Source organism: Drosophila tropicalis, unplaced genomic scaffold (assembly GCF_018151085.1).
Source record: "Drosophila tropicalis isolate 14030-0801.00 unplaced genomic scaffold, ASM1815108v1 contig_694, whole genome shotgun sequence".
Lineage (NCBI taxonomy): Eukaryota > Metazoa > Arthropoda > Insecta > Diptera > Drosophilidae > Drosophila > Drosophila tropicalis.
Window position 1 is genome coordinate 4531296 of NW_027173176.1, and position 11619 is coordinate 4542914.

The 11619-nt window shown below is 37.8% G+C and overlaps 1 protein-coding gene across 1 annotated transcript in view; it reads right to left on the reverse strand.

Annotated features, from left to right (window-relative positions):
- The window catches only part of dally (division abnormally delayed protein), an 83471-nt gene extending 72579 nt beyond the window's left edge, over window positions 1-10892 (reverse strand). Inside the window, exon 1 of the mRNA XM_068292613.1 lies at window positions 9431-10892. Coding sequence (XP_068148714.1) covers window positions 9431-9722 — 292 coding nt within the window. The 5' untranslated portion in view covers window positions 9723-10892. The remainder of the gene's footprint in view (window positions 1-9430) is intronic.
- Window positions 10893-11619: the final 727 nt, after the last annotated feature.

Below are 11619 nucleotides of genomic sequence, written 5' to 3' on the forward strand. Positions count from 1 at the left end.
AATACAACTGGACAAGGGGGAGGAAAGTGTCGGCCAGGGGGTGTGGGATGCGGCATGGGGATTTAGTATGTGCGAGTATAAGCCAAACGCGTAGTGTAATCAATGAGCAAGCCAAAAAAACCAGACCAGACTGAATCCAGTCACTTCAATACACTGATTCGCACGCATTCATACACACACACACACACGCACATGTCAGTGTATATACAGGGTGCTCTCTAGCATGTACAACAACTGTTCCATTAACACCCCCATTTAGTGTATCATTTATGTAAGATCCATCTGAAAGATAAATATCTTAACCATATTGATATATTTTATATCAAAAGTTTGCTTAACCAACTTCCTATCTTTATTCTATTTAGCTTTGAATCAATTTCAAACCTTTCAATAAGAAATCTTCTATTTCCGACTACATAATGAGTCTGCAATTAAAAACCACTGCAATTGAAATAGTTTGATATTGTTAAAAAATCCTTCAAATCTTCAATAATACAAAATAGAAAACTTTTTCTAAGAATAGTTAAGAAAATTTTTAACTCCACAGACAAAATTCTTGCAGTTCGTAATTTTTCAACTTAACAAGACAAATAAACACTTTAATGGTTAATAGAATTTTAGTTTGGGTAGGTCATGATAAAAGCAATGAGGCTAAAACCAATTACAGGTAATCAACAACTAAACGTTGATTGATATCTATTTGGTATGAGTAAGGCTTCTCCTTTGGCTGTATTGGCAGCATTGTGGCTCCTTCAAGTATTACCAATAACCTTTTCTCAAAGTTCAAGTTATAAAATATAAAAAATCAATGTTAGTTTTTAAAAAGTTATATCATTTTATATTATATCATAAATATATATCTGTCGTTAACGATAATTTTCTTTTCGGAGATAAAACAGACTTTTTTTTTTGTCTATTTCATAGAATGGATGTGTAATTTATCCAAAAAGGTGTGTCTTGTTGTTGTTGTGGTCTTTTTTTTTGCAAAACGAGGCTGTAAAAAGCTTTAGGTGTTTTTTTTGTACCCATTTTTTATTGTTGGTCACTCTGTTTGCCATGTAGGTACATTTGTATGTCTGACTGTGTGCATGTACAGACATATATTTAGTTTTTTTTTTGTATATTTCTTTATGATAACAAGACACCGCCAACGCTATAATAGCCTGGCTTTCATGGCATTTATTTAAAAAAACGCAAAAGAGCCAAAAACAAAAAAAAATAACAAAATTAAAAAAGCCAAAGCCAGAAATTTGCTCGACTTTGGCTCATTTCTTTTATGTGTAAAACGTATTCTTTTGTTTCTTTTTTTTTGCTGACCATTTTAATGTTGGTCATTTATGTTGTTGTTGTTGCTGCTGTGGTTGCTGCTGTTGCTCGTCATAAAGTGATTTATGGGACTTAGGTGCAAATAATTGATTTATGCGGTGGCAGCGCCGTCGCTGCCATTGTGCAATGAAAATATGACAAAAGCATTTGTCTTGTATGATAACGAAAACATTTAATAAAAGAAAAGAAAAAAACCAACACACACAGCCAGACAAAAGAGTCAACTAAACGATAGTGCGAGGCGAAGGTGGAGGAGGAGGTGCTACTTCTATTTGTGTTAGCAAAAGATAATACACAAAATAGTACAAGAAAATAAATTGAAAACATAAATGTAAGCACTGTGAGAAAAATTAGTAAAAACATAATGTAAAAGAAATTGTTTAATTTAATATTTTAATTGTATATTATTTAACCCTTTCAGAAACGGAATTGTTCTAAATTCACCCAGAAGGAGTTACTTTTAGGAGCAAAGCAAACAAAGTCAATGTAGAATACTCAAAATGAAGTTTAATGTGTGAGAATCTTAAACCAACTTTAAGCATTTATACTATTCAAACCTAAAAGCCACCTAGAAAATAGGAGAATATCCAGACCAATACATCCCAAAATGAATTTGAATAATGCCTAACGTAAGAATTTGCATAAACAAATTAAGAATCAAATACCAATAAAAGGCACTATCCCTTAGCACAATTAACTTTTAAGAGGAAAGGGTATTTAGCTAATGTGTTAAGTATTTCCAGCTTATGTTAACTTTACCTGTCTGAGAAATTCATAGAACTTCAATTTGAATACAAAGGAGAAGAGAGAAAGAAGAGGAAGGGAGGAGGAAGAGTTGAATGATGGAAGAAAGGAAAAAAGGTAAGAAATGCCCGAGCAATAAGCAAATAAAGCGCTACTTAAATCGCCTATTTGGCGTATACATTATATGGATAATACCCATCTTATTCTCTGGTAATCTACTCTCTGATGTCCATAACTAACGCCACTTAGAGCGGAAATGCCAACTAGTTAGTTATGAATGTGTGTGTGTGTGAGTTTGCCCCCTTCTATTTCGATGCTGTGCACACTTCACTAGGCATTAACCTTTACCTTTTTTCCGTGAACATAACAATCTAACCAAAAAACCAAACGTAAGCAGCAACTGGCATCCATGAATCAAAAAAAAAACCAACGAAAGAATCCGGCGACGTTTGTATCTCAAACCAAACACACACACACAAACGCAGAGATACACACTTATGCAGACAAAACACTCGAATACCTGTGTGTTCATTGGAAAACAACGATTACGCGGCACAAAAGGCATGGACAAACAATGAAGAGAGAGAGAACGAGAGAGAGACGAAGATGAAGCAACAGCAGCAACATCACAAGAAGAACACAACCATGGAAAAAGACAAGAAAAACTGTTGGTAAGTAAGTCGGCAAACTTGGCTTTGACTCTGACTTTGGATGGCTGTTGCTGTTGCTGCATCATCATCATCAGTTAGCAGTTGGCAGTTAGGGCAGACATTGCATAAGCCCAAAAGGACCAAAGTCAAACGGCCTAAAAACAAAAACAACAAAAAAAGACTGGAAAATTGTATCGCCATAGTCCATATAACAAACGGATACACACACACACACACACACTCAGAGAAGAGAAGAGAGCACATAAAATGCATCTCAATTGCTGTCTTCAAGTTCTTTAGGTTTTGTTTGTTTGATGAATTTACTTGTAAATGTTTAAAAATAGCTACAAACACACACACACACATGTATCTATCTGTATGCAAGGCAGGTACAAAGCGTGAGATACAAATGTATCTACTACCTGTCTGAGGCACATTTCACACATTTTATGGTTTCATTTTCTTAGACTGGGGCGCGCATCTACATGTATGTATGTACCCCTCTCATGAGCAGCCTATACTAAATATTTAATTGCTTTTACAACTCAACTTAACTCAACCCATTTCAACTCATCTCAAACTGAACTCGACTTGACTTGTACTTTTACTAGTTTATGTGAACTTTATCTTATCTCCAGAAGCCAGTCACTTCAGTCAGTCTTATCAAAATGCATTCACCGAGCATTATCGACAACATTTCCCCCCCAGTTGCCAGTTACCAGTCGTCCCAACACCAACCCCCCGCCGTCCATCTAAGTGTCGCATGTCCATGTCCAAGCGGAAGCAACAAACAGTTGACAACTTCCTTACGGACAAGGCTCTTCTGGTTCAACTGAAAGACGCTTAATTGCGACCACTTTTAGCATGTTTCTAATTAAAATGTGGAGACGGACGGACAAAGACGACGACAAAATGTTGGACGATATACATAAGAGATGCGACCTCACCTCACAGCAAAAAAAAAATATACAAAAACAGGTTCAAAAGTGAGCTGAGCTAAGACAGAACCTCATCATCATCAGCTTTTTGACTCAACTCAACCCACAACCTCAACTAAACCAAACCCCCTCGAACACCCTTCTCCGCCTTCTTGTCCACACACACAAACACACCATTCTGACTGTGTTTTTGACATGAATGAAAATTAAATATTTACAAAGAGATGGAATGGGGGGCAAGGCAAATGGATAACGTGCGGGGGGAGCAGGGTGGAAGGTGGAGGTAACGAAAGGAAAAAAAATGATACAATGTTGTGTAGAAACCATCATAAAAATGTCACTTGTGGCTATGTTTATTATCTACTACAACTGAAAATTCTAGGAAAAAGAATTTTTAGTTCTTGTTGTTTAACTGAATGAAAACTAAGAGGGCAAAAAAAAAAAAAACGAAAACCGAAAACCAAACATGAACGTAAGTATTTGCTGCAGATATGTTTATGTTTATATGTATATTCAGTTCTAGTTCTGGTATCTATGAGATTGCCAATCAATGACATCACTTCACAGAAGCATAGGAAACTAAACAGAAACCAATACACGAGCTCGCCGCACGCAAATTGCCTTTTTCTATTGAGGTCAAAAGTGTAAAAAAGGGGGGCTGAAAAAAAACCAAATAAAAAGAAACACAAAATTAACGCAAACATTAAGAAAGTAGCTGCTAAGCCATTGCCATAATATTATACAATACAAAGGCAAGATTTTGTTTTTCTTTTGCCCCCATTGCCGAGCCTTCTGCCCTCCTCATTACCTTGCCACCGTTGTATCTGTCTGACTTTTTTCATTTGTTTCTTGTTTCTTACTTCAAATGCGTGTGAAATCGATGGGCACAAAACGCACAGGCGTCGTTAATTTTAATTGAAACTAATTAGCACAAATATAAAAAAAAAGAAGAGAAGAAAAAAACTTAAAATGCGGCAAATCGTTGAGAGATCTATACGTTCCATGGGTTCCGGGGCCATGTTGTAATGATAATGCTAGCCAATGCCATGAAAAAAGTGCGTCATGCTATGTCTGAGGGACTCAGAGACGGGGGAGGTGTATCCATGAAAGACATAAAATAAAAAAGCTTGTAAAAACAACAACTTTAATGTGAATAAAATTGAGTAGACAGACCGGACATAAAATACAAAAAAAAACCTATAGACAGACAGACTGTGATACAAACGGTTAGGTAAAACTTGTATTCCCAAGTACACATATTCATCATAATAAATGCCAAAGACCAATGTTCCCTCTCCCCCTCTCACTACAAAGGGGTTTTCTTTTAGCCTTTTTTAGGACTTGGGAACCAAACAATCTACCGGAGAATGGACCAAAACGTTGCTTGAACACTTAAAAACGCACTTGTAATTACTTTTACCAGCATTAAATCAATTAGAAATGTTTGGCTTACAGTTTAATTGATCACCCGCTGTAATGCAGAGACAGAGAAAGATACAGAGAGAGAGAGAGAGAGAGAGAGAGAGGATTGAGACTAGAACAGCGAGCAATTAAATTGAACATTAAGAATGAACTGAAACTTAATTGATGAGATAAGTTCAAGTTACTGCTGGGTGAATGTTTTACGCTTGAATAAACTTAGTCTTCTTTCCCTCTCTCTCTCTCTGTGTGTGTGTGTGGTAAAAGTTCTTTAAGAACTTGACTTTAAATGTTTAAATTTCTAATTTGATCCATCTCCAAAAAAAAAAAAATCTCATAGCAAAAGTCTCTTAAAAATCGAATGCAATAAAAAAAAACAAGTTTCCTGTTTCTTGTTTGGCTTTTTATCTCTCTCTCTTTCTCTCTATCGAGCTACCTCTTTCTCACTCTGCTGATTTTTGGCCAAGTGTAATAAATGTCTCTCCATTGGCTTTGGCATTTTTGCAATATTTCAATTCGCTTTGTTTACGGCTTTTAACGATCCGCACACATAAAATGTTATGGAACATTTTTCGAATGAATTTTTTCGTGGTGATCTCTTTTTTCAAAACACATATATTATATACATTTTACATATGTATGTATAAATATCTTTGTATTGGCATTTTTGGTCAGCTACTTTTTTGATGAATTTACGCTTTGAAGATTAATGCTGCAGTTAAACCTTAAATGGAATCGAGTTGATTTCCATTTTGCATTCAAATTCAATACAAAAATCTAGCCTTAAAGTTTATGGAATAAATCAATTTTTGTGCCAAACTTCCGCCCAGCAATTGCCAATACACACACACACACGCACACCCACCTCAATGTGACAAAAATCAAATAATTGTCAACATTTTTGGATAATTTTTATTTTTGTGGTTAATTAACAATTTTGCCGACTGTCTGACTGTTTGTCTGGCTCTTGAATCTGTGTTGGAATGTGGTTGGCTGCTGATATTGAAATCTTTTGAAATATTTTTTCCAAACCAATGCATTTAAAATGCATTCATGAATAGTTCATGGTGCTGTTGAAAAGTTGTTTTTATCCTTCCAGCCATTGAAGAGATAGCGGCACAGTCTGGTGAGCGGTGGCAACGTCTCACGTTTTGCTATTGCCTTTTGCCTTTTACCTTCTATTTGCACTTTTCACTTATCTATCTGTATGTATGTACATACGTACGGGTGAGCACAAACACTTGAAGATACAGATACAGACAGACAGGGAGACAGAGAGACAGAGAAACAGACAGACCCACATGCAGATAGAAGTTACGCACCGGCAACGACCACCTCATCAAGTTGAAAACTTCGTATCTCATAGTTTGCTCTAATTCTCAATTGCGAGCTGCTTAAATATTTAGTAACATGCTTGACGCATTTGGCTTGCTTTACAAGATACAGATACAGATACAGATTAGATACACACACACTATGACTTCCTGTTAGTCTCAATTTTGTTTGTAACCTGTCAGCAAAGTGTTCCACACTTTTGCCTTTTTGTTATTTGGTTTTTTAGTACTTATGAATTGTTTATGTTTAAAGGCAGCAACTCAATTAACAGTCGAGCAATGTGCGCAATTAAATTTATATTTAATTTTATGTATAGCGCCTGGCAGAGAGTTACTTTACCTGAGCAAACAAACACACCGGAGAAGGGGGACGGGGATGTTACATACATACATTTATCGTATGCATGACACCGACATCAGATTAGCATCACAAACAGCACATAAACGTAAAAGTAACACACAAACGTAAATAAAGAAGAAACAAAAAAAACAACCTGTGACTCTGTTTCAGTCCAAGAAGGCCCAAAGAACTATGCAAACAGTAAATAAACGCCATTTCAGGGTACCCAAAAACAAAGTTCGGCATACTTAAGCAGGCCATTAGGAGCAACGACCAGCAGCAGCAGCAGCACCAAAAGACAGGAAGATACACACACACACACAGAGAGAGCGAGAGAGATGGGTGTGGACAGGGTGATCGATATGGCATTTGGTAAAGGTAAATGCGACCATTAGCCAAATTAAAATTCCACAAAGCAAAGCGCTAATAACTTGAAAATCACAGTCACAAACGGAGTGAGAAAGAGAGGGGTGGAAAAAGTAGTTTTAGAAAGAGATGGAAACTAGAAGTTTGCTGGACATTGAACGTACCTCAATTGGGTAAGCGGCGTTCATGTGGATAAATCTTTGGGAAAAGTCTGCAATATACTGACAGATACAGATACAAAAAAAAAAGAACGCCAACCCACACTCACACACACACACTTGACAGTCCGACAGTGAAAGAGAAAGATACAGAGAGGAGGGGAGAGGTTGAACAAATGTATCTTATAGATAGGTTTTTTTTTTATTTTTGTTGTTTATTTGTTAACTACCTGCGTGTGAGAAAAACGAGACCACGATTGCGAGAGAGTCCAGGTATAGAAACTTGCAACATCATTGCTGCCCCTTAACACACACAGACACACACACAAAGAGACACAGATAGATACCCATCTATGTATATAGAAGTTATAAGATATATCTGCCTTTTGGGTGTCTTGTAATTGTGCGTAAATGTGTAAATACCACATCAAGGTCGATTAATCAATAACAATTATTTTTCACTCAATTACGCTGGCTGCTGCGACGCTGCGTGAGTTAAGTTTTTCATTTCTTTTCATTTGCCATTATTATTATACCCTTGCAAAAAGGGTATATTAATTTTGGTCAGAAGTGTGCAACGCATAGAACGAAGCATCTCCGACCATACAAAGTATATATATTCTTGATCAGCACGACGAGACGAGTTCAACTAGCCATGTCCGTCCGTCCGTCCGTCCGTCCGTCCGTCCGTCCGTCCGTCCGTCCGTCCGTCCGTCCGTCTGGATCAACGCAAACTCCTCCTAGACCGTAAGAGCTACAGAGCTGAAATTTTGCACGTAGGCTTGTATATACTGCAGGCGTTGTATATCTCGGATTCAGCCGGATCGGACCACTATATCATATAGCTCCCATACAAACCCCAAAGTCACGAACAGTGACTTTTCTCAATAACTTCGTTATTTTCTATGCTATTATCGTGAAACTTAATATTAAAGAGTTTACTACGCCTATAAGCGACTATGCCAAATTTGATCAAGATCGGGTGACTATATAATATAGCTCCCATACAAACGGCCAAGTCACGAACAGTGACTTTCTCAATACCTTCGTTATTTTCTGAGCTATTGTCGTGAAACTTAATATTAGAGAGTTTACTACGCCTATAAGCGACTATGCCAAATTTGATCAAGATCGGGTGACTATATAATATAGCTCCCATACAAACGGCCAAGTCACGAACAGTGACTTTCTCAATACCTTCGTTATTTTCTGAGCTATTGTCGTGAAACTTAATATTAGAGAGTTTACTACGCCTATAATCGACTATGCCAAATTTGATCAAGATCAGGTGACTATATCATATAGCTCCCATAGGAACGATCGGTGGAAAACAGTGACTTTGATCAATATCTTCGTTATTTCCTATGATTGCAGGCCTTTCTTTCTCAAGCTTAAGCCTTTTTAGATAAAACGTTCTTCCACATTGATGGCTAATAGGTAAGGATAGAGTTACCAAAAAAGTTGCAAGGGTATACAAACTTTGACGCGGTCGAAGTTAGCCCCGGCCCTCTGGTTTTTTTTGATCATTATCGACATGAACTTGTTTAACATTTGTGTATACGATTATTTTCACTTGTGTAAAAAATATGTATCTCAGCCTTCGCATAGTTTTTTCCTTCTTCTTTTTGGACTTGTTAGATGCGTGCCACTTGATATGGCAAACGAATCAGAATAATAAATGATGCCGCCACAGATACATATGAATATGTAGGTAGGTAGATACATACATACATATGTATCTATGCGATTTGTGTAATGAACCTGGGGCGTAGGCAAAACGATAGAAAAAAGTTTTTTTGTTCATGGCTCGTCGAAAAAGTTTTTCGAGGCGTTGCTCAATGCTTTTCTAATTGCAAACGGCGGCGCTCCACTTGTTCATAGTTCACTTCAAGTGGCTGCCCACTTGAATGAGCCTCAGCCTCAGTCAGTTCAATGAATTTGCATATCTACGTCAAGGACAGGCAAGTAGGAGGAGGAGGAGGGTTCAGTTAGAAGAAGTTGCAGCTAAACTTTGACTGAAAGTGATTTATTTGATTTAAGCAATTTGACTTAAAGCTCTCCCTGTCTTTCTCTCTCTCTCTCTCTCTGTCTTACACTGCCCATTGATCAAGGAATGTTAGAGTTATGTGCCGGGGTTGGGGAGATGGAGACTTACCTTTCTCATTGTAAACTCCATTCGATGTGATGTCGATCGATTTGAAATAATCCTTAACGGCATCGCATTGCTGTTGCACAGTATCCTTGGCACGTGAGTCGCGCTGCAAGCGTCGCCTGTGGTGCGTTGCAGCACTATGCTGGTGCTGATGCTGATGATGATGTTGGTGGTTGATGTTGCTGCTATCAGCCGATATGTCGCCAGCACCCAAATGCTTGGCATTGGCCATTAGGCCAACACTACAAATGGTCATGGCCATGGCGAAGAATATGTAGAACTTGAAACCGGCCATTTTATTGCGACTAAAGTTCACTCTGATTTGGTGGGGTGGGGGGCGAGGGTAGGATTTGCTTGTGTTGTATCTTTTGGCCTTTTCTATTGATTTCTCTCTTCTTTTCTTGTGTGAACACTTTTTAAGGCAATGGTTGTGCCCTCTGCTGTCGCATGTTGCAGTTAAACAGCTGTTTCACTCACTCAATGAAACCTTTTCTTTTTGTTGCACTTGCCGGCTAACACACACACACACACACACGAACACACACAGAGAAACAGAGAGAGACCGGGAGAGACCCAGAAAGAGTGAGTAAAAGACCACCAAAACAATGCGGCCCAAAACACGCGTGAGCAATAAAAACAAGTAAGACCCTTCGACTAGCGAAAAGGGTTAACTCTGTGGGCGGCGCGGGGCAGGGCAAAGAACGAAAGTTTGTTGTGCGGGTGCCCCCACAACAAAAAAGTTTCACTTTAAACGGGCAAAAAAACAGCACACACACACACTCACACTATTACCAAATGAGAGTGCAACACAATGCAAAAAAAAAAAAGAAAAAAATTTATTTAGACGGTTCGCGGTTCGTCAAGGCAGTTAGGATTAATTTTAATTTTTTTTTTTTTTTTGATTTATGTTATTCTTTTCTCAACTCAATGTTACACGCACATTAAATTATTTTGCAATAATTTGTTGTTTTGTTAAGAATATTAACAACATTTCCATGACATAATAGCAAAAAATAAAACAGCTGATAGATGGATATGTTCTCTGATTTAGCTTAGAATTGTGTGTGTCTACATATATATGTGAGTGAAATACGATTATTCAATTCCTTTTTACATTCAATTGATATGCGTTCGATTTATTGCGTTGCGCGATTTCTAAGTATAATTAGTTGATTTTATTTTTGTTTTGTTTTGTTTTGTTTTTTGCGAAGAAGAGATTGCACACAATATTCGCTAGCTATCTATATATGTATGTGTATATGAGGCCGATTTTTCAATTGCTTGGCAATTGCATTATTTATCATACGAAATAACGTTTTTGTCCGCTGCAATTTATCTTTCGACCGGCGTTTCGTTTCAGCGTTTCAGAAATCGTAGTGCAATTTGACTTTATTTCACGCGTTTTGTGCTTTGTACGAGATGAGCAGAAAATTTCGGCGCGCGCGTAACGTACCAACCACGACCAAAATTCAAATTCAACTGAAAAAAGAAGAAGAGTCCACGTCGAACAAAAGAGTCCAATCGAGTCGAACTCGAGCAAAAGCGTCAAACAAGTTGGTAAAACAACAGAGCCTGAGAGACTTAACATGAAAACCTAACATGGCTCTGTTGACTGCTGCGGACGGCGTACAGCGGGGCCTCTGCCTGAAAAGCGTTGTGAAAATCAATCGATCGCGTTTGGCAATAATGAAATATCCAATATGATAGTACTGCAAAGATTATGAAATCGGTTAACAATACTGGAGATATCTTTTAGAAAGTGCAAATATTTATATATGATTAGATGATAGTTTCCTAGTTGCCTGCGGAAATAGCTACTATGTATACCTGGTCTTAGGTAATTGAGTTACTTCAAGTTTAATACTTTTTGGATTATCCCGTTTATCTTTATTGAGTGAAAATCAGAACTGCTACGAATATCAAGCGTTCTTCATCGCTTTAAAAGCCATGCTTTTTGCAATGCAAAATGAGCAACGGCCCCACTGTGCGGCGGCGCTAAGCTGAACCAGACAGTGGCAGAGAGCAAACATGAGATGGTAAGATAAAGCGAGAGCGAGAGCAGAACGCCCTCGCTTCGCTCTCGTTAGCGCGCACATGACCAACCGGCAGAAACAGATGATGACTTCGGCCCAAACAGTGTGGCAAAATCACATGAAAATTTGATCAACTGCCGAATGGTTTAAAATACACAA